The sequence below is a fragment of the Ambystoma mexicanum genome, chromosome 2p (genome assembly GCF_040938575.1).
Source record: "Ambystoma mexicanum isolate Mex_15411 chromosome 2p, UKY_AmexF1_1, whole genome shotgun sequence".
Taxonomy (NCBI): Eukaryota; Metazoa; Chordata; class Amphibia; order Caudata; family Ambystomatidae; genus Ambystoma; species Ambystoma mexicanum.
Window position 1 is genome coordinate 760,451,879 of NC_090923.1, and position 17,715 is coordinate 760,469,593.

The following is a 17,715-nucleotide window of genomic DNA, read 5'->3' on the forward strand; positions in this document are numbered from 1 at the left end:
AGAGACGCCGTGCCAACTCTGGCCGCCAGTGTTTGGCCTTAGGTTGCCCCCCCCCACCACCATCCCCAGGGCACCCTCAAAGGTCTTAGAAGACCGCACAGACCTCTTGTGGCTGGAAGAGGCATACTGCCGGGACCCACCCGCAGCAGGGGCCTTGGCCTGGAGCCACTCAGCGAGTCACCCGAGCCGGTCCTTCAAGGTGTGGGGGACCATATCCTGGCAAAACGCACAGTCTTCCACATGCAATTGGTCTGAATGCAGGCAGTAGAGGCATACGGAGTGCCCATCGATCCTAGGCTTTGAAGAAGCTTCTGGAATCCTCCAAGAAGAAACTCGACGAAAAATCATCCTTGAGGGGCGCTGAAGAAACGAAAAACGGGCCCCCGTTAATCAGATCATGGATCGACAGCTTGATGCTCGACTGACTGGAAAGAGTAGAACTTAGAAAAATCGCAAAACGTAGTAAAAGCGCGAGAGCTACAGCACGAGGACTCCCCAACACTTGAACGTGCAGTAAAAATCTGAAGATGGCTGCCAGAGGAGGGGCTTAGTAGAGGGCAATCATTGGCTGGGGCAGTAGGACCTGCAGATCCTGAAGTTCTGCTGCTGAAAATGCGCCAAATCCGCAGAACCGCATTCAGCCGCGAGGGAAACCTTGACTAGAGCCTTCTTCATCGATCCCTGCTGCAAAGTCCCTTCTGAGGTCTTGTTTTCAGTCTCCACGACAGACTCAATTGACCGGGTATTTGGCTGCAGATCCTGAAGTTCTGCTGCAAAAGCTTCTTCAATGCCGAGGTACTGTGTTGGCTAGGGTATGTACTTTAAGCCTATTAGGATTTCTGTGTATTTAAGTGGCGTTTTCTGTGATTGGGAGGTCGCTCGTCCAGTGCACCCAGTCGCACTGCTATAATCCTGCTAGGGTGTCTTCTGCGAAGTCCCTGAACCCTCTTCCAACTCTAAAGCGAAATACAACTGTTTGCCCAGTCTTCCTAAGGAACTCTGACTTTTGCTACTAAAGAACCTATTCTGACACTGCCTGTTGGTCACTAGTCTTAGTGACCAACCCTTCTGCCACTGAAAACACTCATGCTCCAAGAATAAGGGAAAGATGGCCAAGGGATTGGGACTTCTGCCTAGAAAAGAACATTTTTTAAAAGTGACTTGTAAAGAGTTGGTTGGTAACTAATTCTAAGAGTGAACAGTTACAAAAGTTCTTACTGATCTTTAATGTGTGATGCACTATATTCTTAAGTATTGTTAACCTCTTTTCTTCCTAAACCACTGTTTTGCCAGTCTAATAGAAAGTAGATGTGAAGGTATTTTACCCTCCTGTGATTAGGTTGTGCCTCTTCCCAAAAGTAAAGCGTTGGTATCACCAGATTAGTACCTTGAGGATAATTGTAGGTGTGTCCCCCAACTGGGTCTTGCTTCCCTGACTTGCTGCTAAGCCTGTCCTTAAGTCTGAATTAGGTTGTTGCCTACCTAGAATAACTATTCAGTAAAGTGTAAAGTGACATTGGGTTTTACTGTCCCCCTCCATTGTGAGGTTAAACAAAGTATGTGGGTTTTACTTACCTTGTGTTAGCTGTGTGCCGTCAGTTACTGCTTACCTCAATCTGCGGTTCCCCGATTTCGAAAGCACTGGTTATTTTATTTATAAAGCGCACCGAGCCCAAGGGCAACTGGGCGCATAATCTTGTGAAGCATAGTTACATACAATAGCGAAAGAAGCAAAGCTCAACCAATTTACAGACACATATTGGTATGAACCTATCGGCATTATGGTATAAATTAAGAACAAGGCAATGTACAGTAAACAAGAAGGCGTAAGGATCTCATGCTCGGAACTACAAGCTAGTCGAGTAGGGCCCAGAGACCAGTGATTAGTTTCTGAGCAGTCTTCTAATAACCAAACTGATTTTCTCTTTACTGAGGATTCCCAGCCTGACATGGAATATTCATGAGCACGCGAATCCACGCCAGACCCCATGCTGGAGAACTGTTGGGTACTCATCTTAAGCCTGTTAGGATTTCTGTGTAGCTATGTGGTGTTTTCTTTGATTGGGAGGTCCCTCGTCCAGTACACCCAGTCCAACTGCGAGAATCCTGCTAGGGTGTCTTCTGCGAATCCCCTGGACCCTCTTCTAACTCTAAAGTGAAATACTTACCCGTTTGCCCATTTTAGAATAAGAGAAAGACTCAAGGGATTGGAACTTGGGATTTTTTTTTTTTAAAGTTACTTACTTGTAAAGAGTTGGTTGTAACTAATTCTAAGAGTGAACAGCTACAAACGTTTACTGATCTTGAATGTGTGATGCAATATTCTTAAAAGTATGGTTAACATCTTTTCTTCCTCAGCTACTGTTTTGTCAGTCTAATAGAAAGTAGATGTGAAGGTATTTTACTCTACTTTTGGGAGAGGCACAAACTAATCACAGGAAAGTGTGACCAGATTAGTCCCTTGAGGATAATTGTACGCGTCCCCCCTCAACTGGGTCTTGCTTCCCCGACTTGCTGATAGCCTGTCCTTAATTCTGCATTAGGTTGTTGCCTACCTTTTCAGTAAAGTCTGACATTGGGTTTTACTTTCCCCCTCCATTGTGAGGTTAAACAAAGTATGTGGGTTTCACTTACCCTGCGTTAGCTGTGTGCCATCCAAAATAAGTTACAAGAGTTACTGCTTACCTCAATCTGGGGTTCCCCCGATTTCAAAAGCAGCAGTAATTGTATATTACATCCATAGGTATTACTCACCTAGTAACCAACAGTTGACCGATTAAGTCATTTGTGCTAAGAGTCATAAAACTGGAAGGGTCTACTGCCCATGCATTACTGAATGTAATTGTAAAAAGTAACCATTGGTTTTTACCCCAAGAATAGGCTTGACCTATACTGAATGTGTATGAAAAAGTTTTGACTTCCCTAGTACTACTGTTAGGTACTTTAAATAAGGTCTATACTTGGGGTCTGTGTACTTTCAAGTAGAGTGTTTTGATACTGTGATTTAATATATTTTAGTGCTTACTTGCCACTAGATTTATCTGGGCCTACCTGTATTTAAATAAATCCTTTATTTTACAATACATAGTGTTTGTGCTTCTTTGGATCATTTGTATGACAATTTCACTTGTACTAATTCTACAGCCCTCTCCCTCCTAAAATGAGCCTGGCTGCTGTCTAAGCTACCATATACTCAGGTGGTACAGCCTTGTACTAAGAGTGGAGTCTTGTACTCCCTCAGTTGAATTGTTTTACTAAGCCCTTAGTTGGACTTCAGAAAAACTGTCCAAAAGTAGGCACGAGATCAGGCATGACCGCACACGCCGTCCCCATTGACACACATCAGGAACAACGGGCGTATTGGGGAAAGGGGGCTAGACTAGTAGTCCCATTTCATACTGGATGGGCGATTCCAAGACAGGCCCACACTTGGGGAGGAGCTTTAATTCTCACAAAAAGGTTCCAGAGAACTGCCTGACCAAAAACGACACCCTCTTGTCAACTAACATCCAAACAGTAATGACAGCAGTAGGCTAAATGAGTGGACAATGTGGCTGCTATGCTGAATACATCCTTAAAATAAGTGGACTGACGTTCTGACATCACACCAAAAATGCTTTATGCTAAACTAAGTGGAGGGGGCGGGGGGGACACATGGAGAGATGGAGTCAAAGTAACAAGAGGGCAGGAAGTTCTTTATCTGTACAGAGCTGCACAGTACTCTAACTGGACATCCTTCCCTTAAGATCAAAAGCCCTTTGAAATGTGCCCCCCCCCCCCCCGGCCCGGTGTATGGCCACGCCTTTTGTGAATGGGTATGCCCTTTGATTGCTGTTCCGATATCAGCTTCCCGTGGAGTGGCCGTCTTCTGGAAAGGCAATTTCCCAAGGCTACAGTCCTGCCAGGAGTGGCAAGGTCCAGCCGTCTGCACCATACATAATCCTTCACACAGATTAAAGTTTAAGTTAAGTAAGATACGCACGCTTTTCCTGCCCAAGACATTTCAACAAATATTCTTGCAATAAAAGACTGTGCATAAAATACATCGATTACTGCAACAACGCAAGAAGCACTTTCAAAAGCTTGTTTTGCAGTCAAATACCTGATCTAGAATGTAATTGCGCTTCTTTCGTGATGCAATCTGAAAATGTTTGTTTAGACACCCGGTCGCTTGCTGGATGAGAACATCCCAGCGTCCAGCATAGTTTCTTTGACGTCTGAGGCCCATGACCTAAAAAAAAAAAAAGGGGAAATGAGACTTCAAATAAAAGAAATGGCAAACTGTTAGCTTGAGAATACCACCAATACTTTTCTCCATATAAATATTGATGAACATGGAAACGAAAGGCAAACACACTTCGGGAGTTCTACCAAGTTACAAACATTTGTATTACAAAAACAGCCATTGGTTCCATTTGGGGACATTCTCATCACACTAACCACCCTCATGCCACAGCATACACAAAAATTACAACACCCAGGCGAAGTGGCATCTCCAGGAATTAGGTGGGGCACAGGTAAAAAATCAAGGGCAACCTATAAAATAACCAACAAGGTCCTGTATCAAATAATGAAATTCCTGCAAGTTTCTATGTGTGCTTGATATGACATACATTGCTCACCATAACCATTTCTGGTGCTTGCATATGCTTAGATTCACATGCTGTGAATATAGTACAGTATCTAGTGGTATTCAAGAGTATTGCATCTTTTATTCAAAGACTGAAAAGTGAAGTTGATATGGGCGTGACCAACTATCTCTACCGTGACATGCAGTGTTCCCAAAATACACATGCAGAGGCCCCCCAGTTTTTGTTCTGCCATGAGGGATTCTGATAAAATGTGAGTGCAGAAGAAAGGTGTAAGGTATATAGGTTAACTCCCATGGGTGGGCGCATGTGTATCTAAGCAGATACAAGCACTAGAAATATACTTATGGTGAGTAATGCATATCCTCTGATGCTTGTGAATCTGCTTAGACTACAGAGTAGTTCCAGAAGATGGTGGTGGGTGTAAGGGAGAATTCTCATTTCTGTGCAAATTCCCGAGACCCTCAGCTCTTTTGCTGGACTTTAGGATTTTAACGCTGGAGTGAGTCCTTTTTCTCACTCCCATGTGTTTTGACCGGATTTGGATTATATGTTTCCGATTTTTAGAGCCCGACAAACTCAATAGGCATCTTTTGGTATGGTGACAACACCAGTGCATTGTCAGAAATCCTTTAGATTTCTCCTAAGGTTTAAATACCTTTTCCTGTGTGAACTACTGTGGAATGACTTTAATTCCCCTTTCTCTTTGTGGGTCCAGCACACACCATCTTATGTGGATTGGTTTTAATGTTATAGGATATTTGTACCGCGCACTATCACCACCCGAGTGGTCCCCTGGCAGCTCTGAAAGAGGAGGGGAGGTTGAGTTAGTGGGAGGAAGCTGGAAAAGTGCATGAGAGCAGTGATGTGCTGTTGGCGGCCTCAGCCCGGTGGGTCCGTTGGCTGGGCCTGGGGTGTTTGCGGCCGGTAGTCATCACTTACTGTTGTGCAAGACCGTTTTTGTTTTGTTGTTGCAACGTAGTGAAGTTTGTGCTGTTTGTTGTGCAGTAGGTTTTGGTTGTGTTTGGTTTGGAGTTTGAGAGGTGTATGCAGAAAGGGAAATTGTTAGTAGGGTTGGTTAGTTTGCGTCTCTATCCTGAATTGAGGCGCTCGGCTTGCGTAGTCTCCCCTTATGCGGATCTGTCCTGATCTGGGTCCAACTGGCATACAAGGTTCCTTACTCCTCTGGCCCTCACTCTGCTCTAACATGCCCTCTCATAGCTCCCATTATCCTCCCTTCATTCTCCTGTGGCCAGTGCACCTGCACTCAGTTAGTGTGGTGATTGCCAATATCTCAACAATTCCACACCAGTGTGGTACCTGACGGTAACTAAGGGGCGGGCGAAAGTGTTGGCGGGATTGTCTGGGGTAGTTGACTCAAGTCTCTGTGCGTGCCGCCTGTGTTCCAGTCTATCCGGTGTCACCCGTCCAGGTGCCGTGGGAGCTACCCTCCTGGGTCGGGGATGTCCGTGTCCTTTCTGGTTTAGGTTTCCAGAAGAAGAGCCAGGTTTTTAGTGATTTCCTGAATTTTAGGTGATATTTGTTGTTTATTTCTTTTGGTATGTTCCAGGTTTTTGCGGCTAAGTTTGAAGGAGCTGCCTCCAGGTTTTTTCTTAAGGTATGGTTTGAGTTCCAGGCGGATTTCATTGCTTGATCGGAGGAGTCTCGTTGGTTTGTACTTATTTTCTTTTGTAGGAATTCTGCGCCTTGTCTGCCGATTGCCCTGTGCGTTTTTGTTTTGAAGGTGATGCAATGTTTTACTGGGAGCCAGTGTAGTGTTTTTAGGGCTGGAGTGATGTGGTCTCTTCTGTATAGTTTGAGGCGTAGTCTTGCTGCTGCATTGAGGATCTGTTGAAGTTTCTTCATGAGGTATTCTGGTATTCCGAGGTAGAGTGAATTTTTAACATGATTAGGGCGACGATAGTTAGTGTTTTGTGCGTGAAGGAGATGAAAGGTAGAATTCTTCTTGCCGTGTGGAGGATGAAAAAGCATTTCTTCACTGTTGCTTGTAATTTCAGGGTTAGTTTGTCCATCAGGACTCCCAGATTTTTTTACTACCTTCGATGGTGTTGCTGTGTTTCCCATTTCCATAGGCCATGGGATGGTGGTTTCGATCTCTTGGTCTTTGGACACAATCATAATTTGTCTTTCCTGGGTTGATTTTCAGCTTGTTGGCATCCATCCAGTTGAAGACTTCTGTTAGACAGTCGATTAGGGTTCAATGGTCGGCATCGGTGTCTTTGATTTTGTAAATGATCTGAGTGTCATCTGCGTAGTTGTAACATGTAATGTATTTTTTGAAGATTCTGATGACCAGAGTCTGATACATGTTGAAATATAGTGGAGATAGTGAGGATCCTTGTGGCACTCTATAGTTGTTAACTCGTTGAGTGGATTTGAAAGGTTTGATCCATACGGTTTCTGTTCTGTCTGCTAGGAATGATTTGGTCCCGCTTAGTGCTGTCTCTTATGCCTATGTCTTCTAGTCTTTTGGTCAGGGTGTTGTAGCTAACGGTCAAAGGCTGCGGAGAGGTCAAGCAGAATAAGGGCTGAGGTAGTGTTCGAGTCTGCGTCGCTGGTCTGAAACAGATTTGAGCTTGGTCCAGCAGGTGGTGTTTTTCTACATGTTCTTGGGTTAGTTTATATAAGTAGGTTTCTAGAAGTTTTGCTGCGTAGGGGATGTTCGAGATCGGCATGTAGTTGGAAAGGTCATCTACGTCACCACTTGTGTTTTTCAAGAGTGGCTTGATGTATGCTGATTTGAAGATCTTCGGTAAAGTCCCTGTTGATAGTGATAGATTTGTGTTCTGCTGGCAATCCTTGCGCGAGGATTGATTTGTAGATGTCTGGGGACAGGGGTCCATGAGTGATCCCGCTTTCTTGCCTTTTTACCAGCATTGCGAATGCCTCTGCTGATATTTCTGGAAAGCTTTGGAGTTTGTGCTGTGGTTCCGTGTTAGGTTTGTTGGGTTGTATGTTGTGGATGGTTGGTCGCTTTTGTATTGTTTGTCGGATGTCGTTGATTTTTTTGTTTTTTTAAAGTGGTCTGCCAGGTCGTTGCATAGTTTTTCTGAGAAGGTTGGGGTGTTATCGCAGCCTGGTGGGTTTCTCATTTCTTCAATGATGCTAAACATCTTTTTGTGCGTTGGTGGCATTGTTGATTCTGTCATCGTAATGTCTTCTCTTTGCCTTTTGAATTTCCTCCTTTCCCGTCTAGGTCAGCTAGCTAGTAGCCCTTTACTCCATACTCATGTAACATTTTTACCCTCATTACTTTAAATGGCTGTGGCAGTGGTTTACTTTTCCTGCCATTGTGCTGAATCCTCAGCGGCAGTCTAGCAGCCATGGGTGACCATTTTTGTCAACATTACCCTGTCTTTTTTCGCCATTTTCTTTGAGTGCCTGAATGCAACCAGGCTGCTGGCTGGCTGTCTTTTCTTGACAGCCACCCTGCTGTGTGATTGACAGCCTAGGCTGTGCATGAATGGGAGAAACCTGCTTAAAAGGCAAGGGTTTTTGGACTAAAGGCAGACTCAGGGAAGAAAACCTGAAGAAACCATGAACGAAGGAACAAGTTACTGTTCTCCAGCATGGGTCCGGCATGAATTCACATGCTCATTAATACATAGCAGTACACATGCTATGTGTACTGCTATGTAGGAGGTGGGAAGGCTAACATCAAGCATCTCTTACCTCCTCACCAGGCTCACCTTCAAGCGAACAGGTTGCGCAGCACTGCTTGGCTGACTCTAGACTCCTCCCTGGAATCGCCGTTGACGCAGTAGAACTTTGTGAAGGTGTGCATCGACCTACACGTAGCAACCCTGCAGATGTCAAGCAGGGGCACACCAGACAGGAACGCCGTAGATGCAGCGATCGCTCCGGTTGAGTGGGCTCTCGGACGGCCAGACAGCAGGTTTGCCAACCGGTGAGAATGGGTGATGCAGCCGGAGAGCCCTTGGTTCACAGGGCCAAAGTTCACAAACAGTTGACGTCTTCCAAAATCGTGCGGTCCACATAGAAGTCAGCGCTCTAGCTACATCCAGGGAGTGCAAAGTCCTCTCAGCCAGCGACAAAGGCGTTGGGAAGAATACCGGTAACACCAAGGGCTCATTGAGATGAAAGTCCGATGGCACCTCTGGCATGAAGGAGGGGTTCGTCCGTAGCACCACCCTCGTCTCGTGGAATGTCAAATAAGGTTGTTTACGAGAGGGCCTGGAACTCTCCCACTCGTCGTGCAGAGGTGATTGCCACAAGAAACGCTGTTTTCCACGACAAGAATTTCAGCAGTGCCGAATGCATAGGCTCGGGTGGACTCATGAGCCTAGTCAGCACCACATTGAGCTCCCATACCGGGCTAGGAGCCTTCACCAGCAGGAATGAACAGAAAAGTCCTTTGATGAACTCCTTGACCAGGTGGTGCGACCACAGCGACAACCACCCCAGAGTTCTGATGTAGCGGGAGGTCGCCACCAGATGAATCTTGATGGAAGCATGCGCCAGCAAATACAGCAGTACCCAAGGAGCCGTAATCCGTAGAGGGTCCACCTCTGTGCACTGCACGGTGAACCTCTTCCAGACCTAATGAGTCCTTCAGCAGCTTTGCTGGATTTCTAGGGTTTATTTTTTTTCACCTTGTGAGAGACTTTCCTACTCTTGCATGCGTTTTGCTGTGTGTATTTCTAGTTATGTGATCTTGGCAATGGAGCTTCACCTACTCCATAGCATCATTTCTTCATGTTACACAGCACCTTCAGTACAGTGACACAGGGTTGTCTTTGAGACTTCCCACCGACACAATTTTCTAGGGCTGACCTACTGTCCCCCAGAAAAGAGAAAGTTGCGATTAACTACGATAGTCACTTTAAACCAGACCCAGTACAACCCATCTTACATGGATTATTGGAAAGGGTTAATTCTTATCCCTTTGTGTCTGTCTCTTGGAGCATTGTTTCGCTCCCTTTACACTAAGACTTGGCTGATGGCAGTGTGTCTACCCTATTTTTTATACCGCGGTTATCTTAAATAACCATGGTATTGTTTTAGGTGATTAGCCTCAAACCCGCTTGACCATATATTACGGTTCCAGCTGGGTTTATTCGCCATTTCTTTTTGTAAATGTCTCTTGCGTTACTCAGGTTTGGTCCCTTTGTTCATCTTTTTGCAGGCTTCTGCACAGAAGCCCTCCTTAAGGCGCCTGAAAGTCTGGGTAAGCAGGAGGTGAGGGAGGGATCGTTGGACCCCTGCCATGGGTTCCCTTGGTAACACAAGTCACACTCCTGTTTGAGTGGCTGGGTGAATGTCCTTGCCGGGACAGTCACCCTGCTGTGTGATCGACAGCCAGGCTGTATAAATGGGGGAAAACTGCATAAAAAGCAGGTGTCGGGACTGGAAAGGCAGAGTCGCCACTGGAACGAAAGACCCAACCAGGAGCTGATGGAAGAGGACCCCTACGACGACTGAACCGACAAAAAATCTTGCAGGAAACTTCTTCCCTTGAGCTGGTGGGACCAACCAGTTCGACCAAACTGCAAGCCAGGACCCCTCTCGTCGAATTCGCTGTACAGAGCTACAGTGGGCCGGATAGCAGATCAGACTCTGCTTGGGTTTTAAGGAGTGCACCTTTTATTTGTTGCTTTGCTCTGCTGCTGGTCTCTTCCCTGGGTAGCGCAGGACCCTCCAGTCTTCCTACTTGTCAGTCCGACAATCGCTTCAGGAACCGTGAGCCTGCAGGAACTACCAGGAACGTCAGCCTCAGCTTCCTCTACGTTTTAAGGTACTGTGCAAATCCAGTTGCTCGTTTCGTTCAACCGCGGTGTAAGTGTTTGAAATCTTTCTCCAAACCGAGGGCTTGTCTTTCTCAACTCTTTGAACTAACTTTTCTACCAACCAACCTCGCCCGGAATCCGTGGCACAGACTTTACCGCAAACTACCCTGAACTGTGATCTTGAGCAAAAGACTTTTGACCCAATGACTTTGGCCCTAAGCCTCTACCCGATTCCATCATCATTGTAGTCTCTTGTTCGCCCCGAGTACTGAACTGTTGGTGTGATTCAATTTCTGTTAACGGTCTTTCTCTCCCTTTTAAACTGCTGGAGTGCCATTTTGCTCCCACTTCATGTTGTGAGCTTAACTTGTCTGGAACTTATTGGGAGCTGTGTGGTGTATTAAGAGTGTGATTTTTAAACTGATAATAGTGAAATGTTATACAACTGAAGAGTGAAATAAATGTATATTCTTTTACTTGAAAATCCTGAGTTGGTATTTGCCTGAATCATTGGTGTAACTATTTGCCACTGGTCACCTACTCTTGAGATAAGTCTGGCTGTTCAGCCACAGCTACCACTGTGTAGTACAGGCTTGTACCAAAGGTCACTTGTCTTAATTGTGTGTGCAAAGGGTACTGCATGTGATTCTGCCTAACATCGCCGTCGCAAACAGTTTGATGTAGGGATTGCCCCATCATCGGAACAGGAGATCCACTTGGTCCTGCTGAAGCTCACTCGTGGCACGAGCGCAGCTCCCTGCGGAGGGATTCGGCGATGATCTTTACTCCTGCCAGATGAAAAAAGACGAGGAACATCCCCTGGACAACGGCCCAGTGCCATCTCTGGAGTGTTATGGGATCTGGTGCCCCCTGCTTCCAGAGGTAGAACATCGTGGTGGTGTTGTCCGCGAAGAACTGCATCACCTTGCCCTTGAGGGACGAAGGAAAGACTTGAGGGCACAAAACATTGCCCGTAGCTCCAGTATGTTTATATGCAACAACTTCTCCTCTGGTAGCACAGGCCTCTTGTGTGGAGACTTCCGGTGAGCGCGCCATCCCTCCAGGGAGGCGTCCGTTGTGACTCCTGATGAGGTGGTGTCTGGAAGTCTGCACCTGCCGAAAGATGTGCACGGACTCCTCACCACTGTATCGCTCAACAGAAATCCTTATCGAGAGATCTTGTCCTCGAAGCTTCCCGATATCTGGAACCAACGGCCGTTGAACTCTTGCAGTGGCCGCATCCGCAGTCTGCACAGCTGAATGAGGTAGATGCATGACATGCCGAGAAGGGACTTGATGGACCTCACCCATGCAATCTTCAGGTTCAACAGCCGTTGCACCTTGTCCAGGATGGCAGCCATCCTCTCCTCCGGAGACGCCAGGCATTATACCGTGTCCAGTCAAGACCTCACAAACAGTACGTCTTGCGATGGCACCAAGCAAGACAGAGAACCCCAGCTCCATCAGCAGCTGTACAGTTCCCGCCGAGTGTGCAACGGCAGTCTCCCTCCATTTCGCTCGGATGAGCCAGTCCAGGTAGGGGTAAACGTGGATCCCTCGTAGATGCAGCTATGCCGCCACTAGCGCCAAGTACTTGGTGAAAACCATTGGCGCCGACTTCAATCCAATGGGAAGGGCCTTGAACTGATAGTGTTGCCCTTGAACCATGAAGCGCAGAACTGTGTCCCTTGTGAATGGGGATGCAAAAGTAGGCATCCTTTGAGTCCAGCGATGAAAGGAAATCACCCTTCTTCCAGCGACGTCACGGTCTGTTCAATCCTGCTTCGCCGTAAGGGTGCCACCTTGGGGACCTTGCGGAGCCTAAGAGCGGGACAGTTGTTGATGGGACAAGTCACCAACGAAACCTTTGGACTATCCCTGGGACTTTCCCCCGGAGGCCCGAAAGGAAGGCCGTCGCTGCTGGAGCGTGCCCAACACCCAGGCCGTCGGCATCCGCCTTGATGGTCTGAAGCGACTCATCCACCGTCTTGCCGAATAAGTTTTCCCTGTCGAAATGCATGTCCAACACCCTCGACTGTACATCCTGGTGGAAGCTAGTGGCCTTCAACCAACCTCTCCGAAGGCAAACGCTGTTGCCTATCTGACGGAAGCCCGCGTCAGTGATATCCGTGGCTACCGTGATGCCACCTCGCCTTCTTTCAGGATCTCCAGTGCTTACGCTCTTGTCAGGAAGTCCAGGAGGAGAGCGATCTTGAACCACAGCTCCCTGTCATAACGGGCCACGATGGCCAAGGCCTTGGCCAGCTTGATAGTCGTCACAGCCAATGAGATGACCCGTCGCCCCATGGCATCTAGCTTCTTTCCCTCGCCGTCTGGGGTGGGGTAAGAGGACGTTGACGTTCCGTCAGACTTCTTTGCAGACTTCTTCGCCGCTGAGACCAGAGTCTGGGGACAGTTGGGATCTGAGACAATTGGGTGCAGAGTCAGGCACCCTGTATTTTTTTGTACCGGTCCCTCCTCGCCTGGGCCGAGTTCTTCATGAGGGACATCCTTGTCCCAAATGTCGTCCAGTAGAGGGATAGAAAGTACAGTCTTCCTCTTGGCCTCCCGGGCTGGTATAGAAAGCCTTCCCTTCTCCTCGGGGCCAGTTGAAACATCTCCGAGGCCCTAGCGATCATGGCATGGAAAGAGCCAATCTTGTCAGGTGGCGAGGCAATGGTCCCCAGCGACACGAGGTCCCCTCAGTCGTAGTATGTGCCGGTCGTTGCCATATCCAGTTCTGTATCATCCCTCGGAGGAGGGGATAGGGGAGAAGGATCTCCCGCCGGCGACAGGGGCATCCTTGTCCAGATCTCCGAACACACGGTGTGCAGTGCCTGCCGACACATCCGCGGCAGTTGCTGCAACGGAGCAGTGGCAGGTCCTCTGGCTCCTCACCGCCCTGCTGCTAGTTGTCAGTATCCTCGCTGCTTTCCACATCCACTTCGCCGGGGTCCTTCCCATAGGACCTGGCATCGACAACTTTGTCCAGCAAGAAGCTCCTCAGATTTCCAGCTCCCCCTCCCCCTTCTGCTCGACCAGCGGGGACGGTCTAGGGGAGATATCGGCATAGTCTTCACCAGTGTCTCCTCGGTGCGTATAAAGAAATCTCAGTGCAGGCGGGGAAACTCACATCTTAGGGGCCGCCTCCTGTGAACCCACATCCGCAGCCTTTGCCAGGGATGCCATGCCGCCGCTCCTTCAAGGGAAGATTTCGCCTGGTGAACCTGGGCCTTCACGATCTTGATGTGCTTATGACCTTCACCGACAGGGGTCAGGGGGCTCAAGTGCCCTGCCCCACCCTGGCTTTCTCTGTAGGAATCGACTGGGATTTCTCCTGAAAGGCACCCAGATGGTCAGACTTCCTCTTCGTCGCCGATCCAGATCGTTTGACTTGTGGTTGAAGGTGCCGGGGACGCAGAGTAGCCCGTCCCAACGGCACCTCCCAGTGCTTTGCCTTATATGTTGGACCCCCGTCTCCGTAGCGCCCTCAAAGGTCTTAGAAGACCGCTCAGATTTCCTCTTGCTGGGTGAGGCTCAGGGCTCACCCGCAGCCGGGATCTTCGTCTGCAGCCACTCGGAGAGCCGCTTGCGACGGTCCTTCATGGTGCGGGGCACCATATCCTTGCAGAACGCACAGGTCTCCTCCACGTGCTGTTGGTCAGAATGTAGGCAGTAAAGGCACAGAGAGTGCCCGTCGTCCAGGAAAAGGTTCTGTAGTCCACATCCAGGGTAGATCCTGAACAGAGGCGCCTAGTCTCCTTTATCTTCAGCCATGTCCACGCAGGGTAGGCCTCAGAGAATCTTCTACAATCCTCCAAGAAGGGAAAATCGATGAAAGTTACCCTTGAGGGGTGCAGAAAGTTCTGAAAAACAGGTCCCCGTTAGTCGAATGAAGGATCGATTGAGCGTGATGCTCGATTGACCGGAAAAACGCAGTGTAGCACGTGCGGTAAAAATATGAAGATGGCTGCCAGAGGAGGGACTTAGGTAGAGGGCAGTATGACCCAGAGACCAGTGATTGGTTGTTAGGCGAAAGACAGCTCAGAAATTAAAATGATTCTCTTCACCGAGGATTCCCAGCCTGACAGGGAATATTCATGAGCATGTAAATCCATGCTGGAGAATATGGTTATTTATATAGTGCCCTGAATTCAGACCCATTGACTGTGGCACTGCCCCACTACCCTTTGAGAGGGGCAGTGTGTTGCCTCAAGTACTCCCTTGTCGGGTAGGACTCATAATCTCTTTAGTGTTTTCTTACAACTTCTATTAAGCAGCATCGAAGGATTTGTTGAGCAAAAGCATCTCCTGTGTATCAGCATCACAGAGTAAGCAGAAAGTACTTCAGAGGAACAAGGAGCTAGGGCATAGCGCACCAAAACTAACTTCGATGTGAGGCAAACTATAACCTTTTGTCCATTAATTATGACCAATTACAGTTTGAACGTCATCTAGTTTCTCAAGTCCCTTTAGACATCCCCAAACAGAGGTAATGTTCCATTGGTAGTTTCTATAGTACCATTTGGTCTAAAGATCAAAAGTAGCAGCTGGCAGGCTCTTCTAGGCAACAAGCAGGAGCTAAATGTGTCCCCCCTCCCCCCAGCTCTCTGGAATTTCAAACCTTGAAGTAATGCCTATAGCTGAATAAACAATTTGTTAGTACTGTGTAAAAAATGAGCACTTCCGATTGGCTAGTAATGGGTGAGAAACTGTGCTGCATGTATTAGAATTGAAGGCAAATGACTGCTGGCTAGTAACTTGAAATGGTTACCAGTTAATAGGGTTATACAGTTATGTATTGCGTTAACCTATAGGTTTTCTTCATCTATTGTCCCATGATTGCCAGATTTCTTGCACTGTCATAATGCCTCAGCCTATGTTCAGATGAAGGCACCTTTCTGGTAACTAGTGGCATACCTACATCCCCTGAAGACCTCTGGTACGCATACCTACAATGCATCAGAGGACCCAGGCACCATAGAATGCAGCTATGGCTAGGCTTTCCAGGTCTAGCTGCCCACATAACCGTGCACACTAACACCAGACGTACCACTAGCATACAGCGACTACCAACGAAAAAGAAATACTTATAACCAGCCACACATCGAATCTCACAATAACCATCTATTACAACCTTTTACAGCACCCTCCATGTGCCTGGACCATTGGGCGGCCTAGCCAGCCGCCCTACACCGGCAAAAATGCACACATGCATCTCCTAAAGCTATTTTCCTTAAACATTTACTACTTAACCAAGGACGTTACAACCAGGAAAAAAGTGCATCGAGGCCATACAAATGTGGAAAGAGCGCTTTATAAATAACTAAATGCAATACATAAAATGTAGGCTATGGTGCATAACCACCTTGCTCTTCTACTCCTTGGTCCTGTATAGCCATGCTAGGGACATGCACCTGTGTCATGGCATCTAAACGCATGCTAAAAACACATGTGGTCCTGATTAGGTTTAATAAGGTGGAAGTATGTACCCTTTCCATACAGCTGCTAATCCACTTCTTGCATTCTGTATACTTTCTACATGGCGATCATTAAAACACCACATGTCTATGCTAGAAGGCAAGAAATAAAACTGACTGCAAATGCAAACCATGAAAAGGCACACCATTTGTGCTGGAACAAGAATAAAACCAAGGCGACATTATTTTGCTCACACCTAAGGCAGCATATCAAGTTGTATGTTATTTATAAAGCGCCTATACACAGGCAAGTGTTGCAAAGCACTCGAGGGTGGGGAACACTAGGAAAAAAAAGTTGCTCAGAGCCCCTGAAATTCTGAGACGATAATCGTCCTCACAAGCAGCGGAAGCGCAGTTGGGGCACATCAAAAAGGCCTAATGAAGATTTTGCTGTTTTACCAAGTGCAATTAAGGGGTGAGGACAAGAGGGAAGCAGACAAGATCTTCAGGCAAGCTGCATTCCGATCAAGAAAGTGCATAGAAGGGCACAGGGAGGTCCAAGTGCATCCAGTCGGAGGAGACTGGGGTAAGTGCGAAGAGAGACACTTGTGTGTGATATTTTCAAGTGCAGTGAGGATGGGTACGGTGCAGGTCCCCGAGGAGGTTGAGAGGACTGGCGGGGTGCCAAGGACCTATGAGACTGAGGCACACCAGGCAGCTAGTCAGCATGCTGTAAGGAAGAGGGATGAAATGAAAAAAGAGCAGAGAACTAGGTTAGCAGGGTAGAGGGAGAGAAGGAAGAGGAATGTCTTGAGGAGTTTCCGGAACTTAAGATCAGGGTCAAGACGCTAGTGAAAGTGGACAGAATGAATAGACTCTTGGATTCCACAAATGGGGAGGTAGGTCCCACACAGTAGGCATGTTTGCATACTTGCATCCACCCACAAAGGTTTTTGAGAATGTAATTCTGCTGTACAACTTCTGCTGTTTAGTACACCTCCCAAGAATTGAAAAAACATCTGGATACCTCCCAAGAGCACAATCACAGATCGAAACTGAGAAACAGGGTGCCACAGTCCAATTGTACTTGTTTGTTCTTACCCTCATCTTATCCATAATGGTGTTTGTTCCCAATATGTTGTACTTCTTTTCTGGATTGGCAGCTGCATGTTTCATGGCCCATGTTGTTTTCCCTGCACCAGGCAAGCCCACCATCATGAGGATCTGAAGATTAGAAAGCCTACAGGTTAGACAATTTAAGTATGCATCATTGATAAGACTGCCGTAGAGCATACAAGAGGCAGATGCCCAAAGGGAAAAATACTTACAATGCATGCTTTATGACACTTCTTGGGCCAGAGCCCACTTAATACCTTGGGGGAGCCATGGAAATGTCTAGTTCCAGAGCAGGTTCAAAGTTCTATTGGAACTAATGGGAAGGGAAAAGTCAATCTTGAATCCAGAAGAGCAGGGTTGAGACGGGCAAGAGGTGTGTCATGGTAGAAGTGAACCGTTCAGCTATTTGAATTCCCGCCTACACCAGTCTCCCAATAAGGGGCGTTGGAAGATCACCCTGCTACAGTATTTTAGCAGCTATGATCGCATGGGGACTTATCCATAAGATACGTCGAGTTTTAGCCAGAGCTGGGGATCTATGTCGCTAGGCAGGTGGGGTAGAGGTTGGTTTACGACCCCTGCGTCTGAAACCTTGACTTCCAGCATCTGGACATCAGACACTGACTTCAAGCCATCTGCAGATTTTGGCCTTGAAAACTGGATCGCCTTCCATACCAGTAGCGAATAAAGGCCAGGATTGGTTACCATGAATCGCTCGTCTAAAAAGAACATAACTACTATGCATATCTAGTGCATGCAGTGATCTTTCTCCATTGTATAGGTTAGGGACAGAGTTCTATTGACTGGTTAACATGAAATTTG

General features: G+C 47.4%; 1 protein-coding gene across 2 annotated transcripts in view; it reads right to left on the bottom strand.

Moving 5' to 3' along the window:
- Nucleotides 1-17,715, bottom strand: part of HNRNPUL1 (heterogeneous nuclear ribonucleoprotein U like 1) — a 116,336-nt gene that overhangs the window by 66,223 nt on the left and 32,398 nt on the right. For both annotated transcript variants that reach the window (XM_069644404.1, XM_069644403.1), the window contains exons 9-10: nt 16,879-17,001; nt 4,103-4,231 (exon numbers count right to left, since the gene is read on the bottom strand). In XM_069644404.1, the coding sequence (XP_069500505.1) occupies nt 4,103-4,231; nt 16,879-17,001 (252 nt within the window). The remainder of the gene's footprint in view (nt 1-4,102; nt 4,232-16,878; nt 17,002-17,715) is intronic.